The sequence below is a fragment of the Pseudonaja textilis genome, chromosome 8 (assembly GCF_049901715.1).
Source record: "Pseudonaja textilis isolate UNSWEBS1 chromosome 8, rPseTex1.2, whole genome shotgun sequence".
Classification (NCBI taxonomy): domain Eukaryota; kingdom Metazoa; phylum Chordata; class Lepidosauria; order Squamata; family Elapidae; genus Pseudonaja; species Pseudonaja textilis.
In genome coordinates, this window is record NC_141997.1 from 17,150,636 (window position 1) to 17,164,062 (window position 13,427).

At 36.3% G+C, this 13,427-nt stretch overlaps 1 protein-coding gene across 1 annotated transcript in view; it reads left to right on the forward strand.

The window, feature by feature from the left end:
• The first annotated feature begins 7,056 nt into the window (after nucleotides 1-7,056).
• Nucleotides 7,057-13,427, forward strand: part of PPP2R3B (protein phosphatase 2 regulatory subunit B''beta) — a 46,050-nt gene continuing 39,679 nt past the window's right edge. The window contains exons 1-2 of the mRNA XM_026707454.2: nucleotides 7,057-7,255; nucleotides 9,806-10,221. Of these exons, the coding sequence (XP_026563239.1) occupies nucleotides 9,877-10,221 (345 nt within the window). The 5' untranslated portion in view covers nucleotides 7,057-7,255; nucleotides 9,806-9,876. The remainder of the gene's footprint in view (nucleotides 7,256-9,805; nucleotides 10,222-13,427) is intronic.

The following is a 13,427-nucleotide window of genomic DNA, read 5'->3' on the forward strand; positions in this document are numbered from 1 at the left end:
CATAAAATCCTTCTGTTTTGAGATCTTCATCATACCTTGAATGTATTTGCGCATATGAAAACCAATTCATCTTTATACCTTGTTCCTCTAGATTTTGCATCGATTTAAGTTCACCCTTTTCATCCAATATTTCCCCATATCTAACTGTTTGTTCCTTCTTATATATTATAGGATAGGAAAATGCTTCAATAGTCGATAACCAGATTGGAATTTTCAAATAGCATTGTCTTTTAATCTTCTCCCAATTTAACCACAGAGACTCCCATATATGATGTGGGATAGCCCTGTGTTTTTGTTCCCTTATACCAGGGGTGGGCAAACTTTTTGGCTCGGGGGCCTCATTGACTTTTAAAATTTGACAGACGGGCTGCCACCTGGTGTCGAAATGCCTGTCATTACAAGTCAAAATCAAATGAATGCAATCATTCAATCATTCACATCAAACCTTAATTCTGTACCAATCTAGGCGGGCCGGATTAAAAAGACCAATGGGCCGGATGTGGCCCGCGGGCCATAGTTTGCCCACCCCTGCCTTATACCATAGAAAAGCATGCCACCCCAACAACAAATCATGTCCTTCTAATGTCAACAATCTAGTTTTTCTTAATGTTATCCATTCCTTAGCCCACATCAAGTTTGTAGCTTGGTAGTACAACTCCCAATTAGGCAAACCAAATCCTCCTCTAATTCTAGCATCTTGCAAGAGTTTTAACTTTATTCTCACTTTTTTACCTTGCCATATATATTTCAACACAATTTTATTTAAATCTTCAAAATAGTCCTTTCCAAGCCTAATTGGTATTGTTTGAAAAAGGTATAAAATTCTGGGTAAGATATTCATCTTGATTGTTGAGATTCTCCCTATTAATGACAATTGTAGATTTTCCCATTTCGTCAGATCTAACGCTATCTGTTGTTTAAGTTTAATGTAATTGTTCTCTTTTAATGTACTACATCTTGCTGCCAAATGTATCCCCAAATACTTAACCTTGTTCGTGACTTGAATTTTCAATAGGTCTGCCAGTTCTTCTTTTTGTCTTAGTAGCATATTCTTTGTCAAGATATTTGTTTTATCTTTATTTATTTTCAAACCAGCCACCTTACCATATGCCTCTATCTTTTCCAATAATTTTGGTGCTGTTTCTAAGGGTCTTCCAAAATAAAGGCCAAATCGTCCACAAAGGCTTGTAATTTAAATTCTCCCTTTTTAATTTTCATTCCTTTTATACTCTTATTGTCTCTAATATTTCTATTCAACACTTCCAAAGTTAATACAAATAGCAAAGGTGATCGTGGACATCCTTGTCTTGTACCTTTACCTATATTGATGGAATCTGTCAATTCTCCCTCTATCATTACCTTTGCTGTTTGCTTATGGTATATGGCTTCTATTGCTTGAATGAATTTTCTGGTGAAACCCATCTGTTCCAATAATAATAGCATGAATCTCCAATTCACATTATCAAATGCCTTTTGTGCATCTAAAAATATTAAAGCCATTTGCTTTTCAGAGTGTGCCTCATAGTATTCCAAAAGTATCCAAAATTACTCTCATATTATCTTTGATTTGTCTCTTTGCAGAAATTCATTTTGATCAGGATGAATAAAATTATTTAAGTATTTTTTAAGTCTTTCTGCCAAAATTGAAGCAAAAATTTTATAGTCTGCATTTAGTAAAGAAATAGGTCTATAATTCTTGATTTGCAGTGGATCAGCCTCTTCTTTTAGAATAAGCGTAATATAGGCTTCTGACCATGTTTTAGGTATCTTCTTCTTTGACATAACTTCATTCATGACTTCTAGCAATGGAAGGTTCAGCGATTCTTGTAATGTTTTATAAAATTCTGCCGGAAGCCCATCTGGACCTGGTGCCTTTACATTATTTTGCTTCTTAAGTGCTTCAGTTAATTCCATCTTGTTATATTGCTTTCTAACATTTTTTCAGTCTCTTAAGGTATCTTAGGTAGATTAGCATTCTGTAAGTACTGTTTGACTCTTTCCTCATCAATATTCTCTTGCTTATATAGTTGCCCATAAAAGTCTCGAATAATTTCCTTTTTCTCTTTATTACCATAGCAAACTTGACCTTGATCATCTATTAACTGCAATATTTTCCTTGATTCTTTCTCCTTTCTCAATTTGTATGCTAACCATCTACCTGGTTTGTTTGCATGTTCAAAGTAGTTCTGTTTAACACTTCTAATTTTCTGTGCTAATTCTTCTTTCTCTATTTGACCCATTTTGTGTTTAATTATGTCCAATTTTAGTTTAATGTCTTTTTTCTGTGGCGTTTTGGTGAGAACTTTCTTTTTTATCATTACTCTAAGACTTAAAGGGACACCCTAAGGAAAAGGAAAAATCTGTAAGTTTTGACAGAACGGAATAAGCGGCGGTTTTTAAACGGAAATGTCAAAGTAAGGCTTGGCTTTTTATTTATTTATTTCTTATTACTGGACTTCTGTCGCGATTTAACATTTGCTAACTGGACTGGCTTTTTTCTTATTTACATCTATTTTTTCTTCTCTTTTTTGCTTTGCAACATTTTAGGTTAGAGGCTCCCTTTAGTTACTTTTCTTTATATGTATATGTGTGTGTGTGTGTGTGTGTGTGTGTGTGTGTGTGTGTGTGTGTGTGTGTATATATATATATATATATATATATATATATATATATATATATATATATATATATATATATATATATATATATATATTATAGTATATATATATATATATATATATATATATATATATATATATATATATATATATATATTCTTTTTTTAACTTCTATTACGTTTTGCCTGGAAAAGGAGGGGGAGAGTGAGAGTAAAGAAACTTTGTAACACTGCCAAGTTATTACACGCTTTCTGTTACCCCTCTAGCTTGGCATTGGTGAGGAAACTTAGCTATTCTAAGTGACATTCAACATTTTAAAATATTTGACTCATTTCAGTGGTGGGATTCAAATATTGTTGCCACCGGTTCAGTGGGCGTGCTTTGCTCTCCGGAACTGGGCAGAACCGGTTGAATACCACCACTGACTTGTTTCTGGTATACTAGAAAATTGTAAAACTTTATATTAATCTTTTCAGATTACCAACCTGATCAAAACATAACACATATAGAGTATAATTAATCGGCATCTTTCCCCCTCTCTCCTTTGTCTATGAGGCATTTGGTGCAAGATTATCATTATTGTATATCATTCAAAACAAGTGACATGAAGCAAGAAAAGCCTTGCAGAAACCTCATCAGTTTTTTTAACATATCCCACATGTATCCTGTGTAGGCAACTTCACAGAATTTGTCACCCTCTACATCACTTTTGCAAGGATTTTGATGTAATCCGTTTACATTCAACGATAGACTTTGGTGGTCATACAGATAAGAAAGATGATGTGAGCAAAACTCAAGGTTTCCAGCAAATTTACAGTATCCTTGTCTTCCTTCTCCTGAATGAACACAAGTTTGTTCAATGAAATCATGCTTGAAAACATCTTAATCTAAATGGCCAGCTTGCTCTGGGATAGTAAAAGCAATCTGAAGGCTGTAATTTGCTGGATCCACTTTCTGATGCCTGGAAATACTGACAGTCATTTTCTCTTGCAATGAGAAAGCAGCTTTATTTATCTGATAATAAGAAACCTGCAGCACTCCTTCTGGTTATAACTATGAAAGTATTGATAAATTTAAAAATAATGTTCTGTGTAAATATCCATTATCTATATATATAAAAGTGAAATACCATTCACACATCATCACAAAATCCCCAGAACCATAAAGCCTACAAACTTGAAATTTGGCATGTATGTTCCTCTTGGCTTCTAGGTGCCACTAAGAAAGGATTTTTCAAAATGACCATCAGAGTATTTCTTATATTATTATTAACACACTCTGATGCTAAGGAGTTCTACTCCCCCTTCCCACCTGAAAATGCAAAATACAAGCAAAGGAATTTTAGTTTCACAGCACCAAGCAGCTTTAATACAGAACAGTTGAGCTAAGCCATGCCCAGGCTCCTTGCTGTCTCTTTCTTGTTCACACTGCAAATACTGTTTCAGTTTCCAAACAGCCCTCAACTCTCTCACACACTGACAGGATGCTAACCAGATGAATACCAATGGATGCTAGTAGGCAGAGGCACGATTTTTCCCCTTATTTTCCTCCCCCCAAACTAAGCCTAACCACATAGTTTTGTAGCGAAGCATGGGTATCAAGCTAGTTTTCCATATGATGAACACAGTTGTTCAAAATATGTGCTAGGTATCATTTGCCATTGGTGTCCTCTCTTAAACAACTTCAGTTTGCAAACACGTTTTCCCTGTCTTCCTCTTGAAGGCATATTCCAGATACAGTATTGTAGGTATTATTATACACCTATTCTCAACAAATATTTTTTAAAGTCCTGATATTTTAAATATAACTTATTTATAGTATAGTATCTTCTTTTCACAAGACAGTTGTGTGATAATTTAACCTGTAATACCTACCAGAACAAAAGCAAAAACATCTACTGCAATAATATTTTTCATTTCGCTACCTGGAATTAAAATCTATTGTAATCTGTCAGGCTTCCTAGAGACTTCCTTCAAAGCTAATGAACATTTTTGCACTTTTGAGGGTTCTTCCACACAAAACTTGATTGTAGCTCAAACATTCTCACTCACTGCGCTTTAAAGATCTGCACATGATGTAGTTTCCTAAATTGTCATTCCTAAATTGTCTAATTTCATATTAAGTAATCTGATGTTAAAATGTGCTTTTCATTTTCTCCCAGTACAAGTTTTTCTGTGCATGATTTGGGGCACTGTGTTAACAACTATGTCCTTATTCAGCAGAAATTGGGTTCAATTCAATTCAGTTCAGTTTATTACAGTCATAGACCAGGACAAATAAAAACACTCAGTGAATATCCAATTAAAATGTATAGAATAAAATATCAGATGAAATCTATGATAAAATCCATTCTGTCAATTACACATGGCCTGACTATACTAAAATTACAATCCATACACTGTGAGGCCTGTAGTCAGTTTAATACTAAAAGGGAAAAGAATACGTAGTGCAAAAGGTTTGCTACATTTGTTGTATAAAATAACTATGGTGGATTAGACATGTTTCCAACAAATCCCCAGTGCTCCTGCACAGAATCTAGGCACCTGCACTGTAGTTATGGACTGTTCATCCTTAAGCAGCCACTGAAGATAAGGATATGGTTTTTTTCTAATATCTCTGTAAAATGAACATTGAAGGAGTATGCGACCAACGGTCTCCATCTCTGCTGAGCCACAAGAACAGAGTCTTTCAGTCAATTGTATCTTTTTATACTTTATACTTTTTTATACTATGATGACAGTGCCACCAGCCGCTCTCATTACCAGGGCAAATTAGAAATTGATATTAGTGCCAAAGAAATTATGCTGTCAGAATTGTGCCTCCCCTATAGACAGAAATCTTACCAAACAAAAGCAGACGACTTGCACCATAAAACATCTACTCGAGGAACTATTAGGAGGAGCTATCTTCTTCCTCTCACACAAACTGTGATGTCTCTTGCTCCCTCATGGGAATCTGAACAAGACGCCATCTCATCTTGAATAAAAGATACCGACATAAACAAATGACACTGGAGTTTTTTTTGCCGGTTATAAGTTTGCAGAAGTGTTCACTGTATGGTAAAAACTCTAGGTATGCAATAAATTGGAATAATTCATGTTACCCATACATTTGTGGGGGAGAATTAATGTAGAAGAAATCAATTTTGCATTAAAACTGATATATATTTTGAAGTCTTTGTTGGTTCTACCGAAATGTGTTAAACAGATTTATTTTACTGTTAAATTTTTATGAAAGGGGGAAATAACCATGACATCTATTTTAAAGTTACATCTCTTCTATTGAGGTTGTGCTTTTAATTTTCCTGATTTTAACACTACAGGTAGTTCTAATATGAAATCGCAGTCTTTGAGCTCATCAAGGTTTATGATACCAACTCAGACTCTCATTAAATCAATGTCTGCTCTTTGAAATCTCAAATGTCTTAATCAATGTTTATACACAAAATCACATCTCTGAACTTGACTGTATGTTCATGAGCAAAATCACGCCTCTGCCCATATGGGATCCTCAAGCACAACTAAATGCAATGCAACTAGTAAAGCTAGGAAGCTTCTTTTGGCCATGGAAGTGGCACCACAAATACTTTTCCAACAGAAAATGGGACTTGTCCCTTTAAGGAGCTAGAGCAAAAAAGAAAAGCCTCTGCCCACAAACAGGATTTCTCGAGATTAACATGAATGGCTGCGATTGAGAATTGATTTTGAAACTGAATAAATCAATTGAAGTTGATTTTACTGGAAACTAATCAAGGAGAGAAGCAACCTAGAACTAGGGAGAAATTTCCTGATAGTTAGAACAATTAATCAGTGGAACAACTTGCCTCCAGAAGTTGTGAATGCTCCAACCCTGGAAGTTTTTAAAAAGATGTTGGAAAACCATTTGTCTGAAGTGGCGTAGGGTTTCCTGCCTAGGCAGGGGGTTGGACTAGATGACCTCCAAGGTCCCTTCCAACTCTGTTGTTCTATGACCTTCAAGGTCCCTTCCAACTGTGTTATTCTATTCTATTATTCCAATGACTGAATTTGGATTTAAACATTAAGCACTTCTCCAGAGATCAGCGTGTTCACTAACATGGAAGAGGTCAGAGGCATTAAAACCAGGCTTTCAACTTGCCAAATTACTGTTTCCCAGGGAGAAAAAAAAAATTACAAAATCCTTGACACTGTTTTCTGCACCATCTATATTGTGTAAAATCATACTTTTGTGGCCACAAGCCCCTCAAGGGCTAACGTTTGCAGAATTAAAACCGCATATTGAATCACAAGGTTCTGGCAGCGTCGGTTGTTGCACGCGGCAAGCCGCTTCCCGCACAAACCCCCTCCTAACTGCTGCAACTTTTCAAACCGCGCTTCTGCACGCGCCACCTTTCTTTCAACCCGCCAATCAGGAGGCAGCAGGAGTTGACGCGCTAAGCTCAGACGCTGCTGCCGCCGCCGCCGCGAAGCCCCGCCCCGTTTCTTCCTGCCCGCTTGCTGGTGTTTCGGCCTCCTTTTCCTCACCTGCCCCTCCCATCTCCGCCGCCGTGGCGGACGTTTCACGCGAGTGTTTTTGGCTTTTTGTTTTTGTTTTTAGGCCCGACGGAACGCGATTGCAGCTAAAACAGGGAGGCGTCCGGGAAAATCCGGATGTATGGGGTAATCCTATTTATAAACACTTACTGTTGCTTTCTGGAACTAATAACTGGGCTTTGGAGTCGCTCCAGCGGCTGAGTTCAGCTAACCTTTTGCGGAAGAGCTGCCTTTCAGCCACGCTCCCACCAACGGTTGTTTTTTGTTTTGTTTTGTTTTGTTTTCTTTCCACCTGAGAAAAGTTTTTCACAGAAAGAGAAAATAGAAGGCCTTGTGTTGGCGTTGCTTCTTAGACCGGCTCTATTCCGCTCTTGAAGAAACCGCTAAGGTCTAAAAAAAGAAATAAATAAATAAATGAAATCCCCCTTTTTTGTCATGAAATGGACCTTTTTTTTTTTTAAGATGGAGGAGGAAGGGGGTTAGCCAGGGGTGGCACGAATTATTTGCAGGAGATTGAAGTAAATTTTCTGCTAGCAACACTCCAGCTCCGGGATCCTTTTTCGAGCACTTAGGGATAAGGCAAAGGATATAGTAAAAGGCCTTTTTTAAAATAAAATAAAAATCACCCAGTAATTACGATCTATTCCAATATATCTGGTCTAAGTAACTGAGAAAACTGAGCTTTGGCAGTCGACTGCCCAAATGTAGTACAAAAACACTAAATTTTCTTCTGAATGCTACCCAGAATAAGAGAGATTGAAGTACAGGTAGTCCTCGCCTTTCAACATTTCATTTAGTGACTGAAGTTACAACGGGGGCGGGGAAAAAAAAGTGACTGATGACTGTTTTTCACACCTGCGACCATGGCAGCCTCCCCATGTGACCAAAATTCAGATGCTTGGCAAATGAGTCATATTTATGACAGTTGCAGTGTTCTGGGGTTATGTGAACACTTTTTTGTGACCTTCTGCACAAGCAAAGGCAATGGGGAAGCCAGATTTCACTTAACAAGCGTGTTACTAACTTAATTGTGGTGATGCACTTAACAACTATGGCAAGAGGTGGTAAAATGGGGCAAAACTCACTTAACAAATGTCTCACTTAACAACAGAAAATTTGGAGCTCAATTCTGGTCGTAAGTCAAGGACTACCTATATTTATTTGCATTGACTTTAAAAAAAAAAACTTCACGCTGCTGTTGCTTCCATTGCTTATGACCACCTGTTAAAAAGTTATCCTTAATAAGGACAAGATAGAATGGCTATGCAGTATATTTCATTGGTAATGTTAGAAACTCTTCATTGTACATAACCTAATATGTACTTTATAATTCTCAGAGGTGAAGTAGAAGTATTTTAGTCATGAAGTGTTTGATGTGTGCATTTATATCAGGTCAGGAAGAAATGAATTCAATAGATCTTACTCCCAAATAAAAGGATATGTACTATAAAGTTTCCTATTATTAAATTTGAATGGGGCTGAAGTCCAGTATATTTACTGTGAATGCTTCAAAAATAATTCAAAAGCTTCAGGCCACATGCTAGAACAACATCACTGCTCAGCCACTCATAAAGGCATCCATAAGTTTGTTTCAGATTTCCATATGAGTTTGACAAAAGATGTTTCATAAAGAATTACCTTTAATAAGCTGTCTCCATAAAACAGTTCTGTTTTGTTTTGTTTTTTTCCAGGTTTGATTGAACATGGATGTAGCTACTTGAATTAGTAACAGAAAGATACTGTTGTACGTCTGTAATGTCTGAAGCAGTTCTTCTAAATTTTTCAAACCAGAAACAAGCTGATTAACTGAATCCATGCTAGTGTCTCTGGTTCATGTTTCATAAGATTTAATTATAGATAGCATTATTTTGACTTTATTATGGTAAGCTAGTAAAGTTGAGTATGATAAGCAATTGAACGAAGAGTTGTATGCCTTAAATCAGCAGTTCCCAACCACACCAGGGATCAGTTTTGGAAAAAAAATTGTTTTTCACGGACTGGGGGTGTATGATTTCACACACAACCTAGATCCTGCACAGGTGAAGCTTTGCTTCTTCGCTCTCTTTGTGTGCCCTAGTTCTTAACACGGACCGATCCCAGTCCGCAACTCAGGAGTTGGAGACCCCTGCCTTAAATAACCTTGTAGGTTAATACATCTGGGACTTCATTAATTGTTCAATTCTAATTTATGCTGTTAATTTATGTTGCACATATCCAGATCAAATCCTGTATCAACCTCCACTTCATTTTAAAATAAACCTAAAGAAATGAATACTGGAAAAAGGTAGATTCTTCATATGGTTTTCTAAACCTAGACTATAAAAATACAAATGCAAAATGACAATAAGAGGTACAAGAAACATTGGTTATTGGTCATATGGTATTTTGCAACCGAGATCTAGTATTCCAACATAAAATTGTTTTTCTTTCTCATATTCTAAAAATGTTCTATAAAAGCATACTACTAACATACCTCAGTTGACAAATTATGGAAAGAAAATCTTTAACCTTCATGGTCTGTAATACCACAATCTAAAACATGTAAAATTCTTAATAATATCATATCTTTTTTGTTTGCCTCTTTATATTTTGGGTGGGTGAGTGGGTAGAGGAAGACAGACAGACAGATTTAATAATCTTAAAGGAAATCTTTTTAACAGGCACTTTGTCTTTCAGGTGGAAATCTGTTTAATCTGATTTGAGAAGTTCATCTATTTCCTTCAAGCAAAAAATAAAAGGAGGACAAGATGCCAACTGTGAAAGTTTTACAGCCTGTACTAAAAATGAAAGTGGATGAGCTCTTTTTGTGCTGGTTGAGTGAAACAGCAACTCAAGTGATGCTCAAAGACTATTTAAGAAGTATAACCAGTGAAGAAAAGATTGAAATAGGTAGTGGTGATGCTGGAGACAATGAAAATATTATTTCGCAAATTAACTATGTCTCCAAACAAAGCATGTTAGGCAGTTTGATGTCTCCTTTGACTCCAACAAGCCCTCCTCACCTTTCTACTGCTCTTCCATTCACTACGCCAACAAGTCCTAGGAGCTATTCTGGTATTCGAGGAAAGCGCAGATCTTCAAGTAGCAGAAATGTAAGTGGATTAATTATGTGATCAGTTACCAGATTAGATCAAAATTCTTGTACTGTAACAAGCTATTGATACATTGGTATGTTGCTGCCAAAATGTTATTTTATTTAAAATGTTCTCCATAGTTCCTGATACATGCAGTAAGTTGAGTACGGGATCTGTCCTCATAAGCAATTTTATTCACTTCAAATGACTATCCTTCATTTTAAACAACATCAAAATATTACTTAAACATGACTTACTATGGAACTTCTTGTATTTTGATATTAACATTAAACCAGAAGTTTATTAGAAAAGTACTTTACAGAATGAAACTACTACTATGGCACATAATTTTATCAATCCAGAATGTGTTTACATAATAGATTTATTGTGAGGTAGACTAATCAATATGTAGCTGTTTATGTTGGTAAGTAATAAACATAATTATATTTTTAATCTCTTTTAATGTTATTTTGTACAGTACTGTTATTTTGTGCAGTGCCAATGTAATACGAGTAGTTCTATGTCTATCAAATAAAAATCTTCCTTGTAATCCACATGGGAAAAAACATGAATGTATTTCACTTTATCAATACTATTGCAATGTATTTACCTTTTGAGGGCGTTACATTCTCAAAGATTTTCTTCACTTGAACTTCAGTTCTTTAAGTTGTAGTAGATCAGGGCATTTAACAGTTGTGGCAATATTCAGAATGGCTTGAAGCTGATAGCATTTCCTTTCTTCCTCCAATAATAGGGTAGTTATACCCTAACATTTAGTTTTGTATTTAAGAATATTAGTTTTGATGCATATTAGTTTGCTTCAGTTCTTAATGTTTCTTCCTTTCTTCTCTCCAATAAATAGCATATCAGGCAACATTGATGGTAGAGAAATTTAGACATTGCTTCGTTATCTTCTGTTTAAAGAAGTTATTTAAATTACATTCTTTTATTTAATCCACCTGCTTCATACAACCATAATATGTGCTCTGAAAAGAAAAAGTAAAATCTTTGTCTAATCTTAGTGGACTGAGCAGTCTAGAAAGTCTCCATTTATTAGATGAATGCAGGTAACAAATTTAATACATTTTAGGATATTTTACCATCTGGTTGTTTATATATGTTGTGATTTTTTTTCTGTCATGTAGACTTGTACAGAAGCATGTAAGTACAGATTAGACATAATGAAGAACTTCTTGACAGTTATAGCTACCAACCATTGGAATAGGTTTCTTTCACCAGAGATTTTCAGAGGATGAATAGTCATCTATTGGGAAACATGTAATGAATACTGCAGTATGGAGAAGGCTGAACTTGATGACTCCGTATGGTCCTTCCAGTTCTATGATTTTGTTGGCTATTTCTTTCTTTCTGGCTATTTCCAGTTCTATGATTTTGTTGGCTATTTCTTTCTTTTTGTTGGCTATTTCTTTTGTTGCTTTTCTTTCAAAATTATAATGTATGCCAAGAATTGTTTTCAAGGAAAAGAAAAGCATCAAATGCATTTAGGTAATAATTGTAATAATTGTAGAACATCTTTCCTCATTAACTTTGTTCTTCATAGCATGAAGAATAAAAAGACTAATGAAGATGATTACTGAAGAATGTAACTGTAGTAATATGTCGCACAGGAGCCCAGCAAAAACTATTCGCTAATTATATCTTGTATAAACATTAAAACGCCTTGTACTGTATGAGTAGGGGACAACAAGCTGCTTCCATTTATTTGTGACTTGGCATGTCCCACAGGTTGATTTAGTACATGCCGTGAACGGTGGGTTGGCTGTGATATCAATAGCTTTTATGACTGAGTCTTAGTGAGGGGTTTGCTCTCATGACAAAAGAATGAATTACAATAATTGTAAAATAAAAGCAGTAAAAAGTTTTTGAAGCTTCCAAATGTCTGTCAGTTCTCTACTGAAAGAAGTTTTTATACACTTCTTAGATCAATTTTTTTGAATGTATCAAATGTATAGACATAAAAGAGACATAGGTAGCAACAAAACTAAAAACAAATAAAAAAAAGTTTTCAAAGTTTTAAAAAGCAGAGGGAGCACCTCAGGCCCTCAACCACATATTGGCTTGCATGCTTTTCTTAGACACACACAGCCCATGCCACTTGGCAGAGCCAAATCTTGATTCTATTCTGGAAGGACAAAAGAACCGGGATGATGGAGACAATGATGGAGAAGGCTTTCTTCCTAGCCCCCCCAATAAAAACTCTTTAATTAATGGTCCCTAATATATCCTCCCTGCCTAGCCAGGTGGGACATTCGGTGTAATTGGGACAAGATGGTTCTTCAGGTAATTTGGTTTCATGTCATGAAGGGCTTTAAAGGTAGTAAGCAGCACTTTGAATTAGATCTGGAGGCAAATTGGCATTTAGTGCAGCTCACATACCAGAGATATTATATGTGCAATTGTAGGGTTACCCAATATTGTCTATGTTCCTGCATTCTGCATCAGCTTCAGTTTCCGAATAGTGTTCAAGGGTAGTCCCATGTAGAGCGTATTGCAGTAGTCCATAGGGGAGATCAGGGTGTGAGTTTAACATAATCAAAAAGTTATATCATAAAGCAATACACATGCCACCAAATCTACCACCAAACTATATAGATAGACATCTTCAAAATATAAGAGCTGTCAAAATACATCCTCAAGCAGGGCTGATGGCAAACGTTAAAAAGAGTCATAATAAAGGTCTAATTAGGGTGGAAGAAGAGTTGTTAAAGTGTAATTGTTACTATTGATGACAAAGCTATAGTAACCAAACATTCCATTCTCCATAGAGCTGCTGCGAGCATCCAGAGTGGGAGGTGCTCCAGTCTTCGCTCTCACAGGCTGAGCTATAATTGAGGAACTCTCCTTCTCCTCCACATGACTCCTCCGTAGCGTTCCCCAGTTTTAGCTCAGCCTCGTAAGAGACAGGCAGCATTTTACAGCTCTTCCTTGGCCGATCCAGGATCTTTCTAGAAATAATTCAGGTTTGATTTCCTTTATTTCTCCTTTGGTCCCTCGCAGTTGGTGTGCCTGATATCTATCTAGTGGGATGTTTTTCGCCCCTCGGGGGAGAAAAGGGGAGCCTAACAGCCCTTTAAGCTACCCCCTCCCTGCCTTCCGTTTTTAGCCGGGCTGCTCTCAGGCAGCGGCTTGCTGTTTGCACTATTTATAGCGCTCTATAAGTTGTTCCTTCCCCCCAAGAACGCTCATTAGAAGGTGAGCTCGCT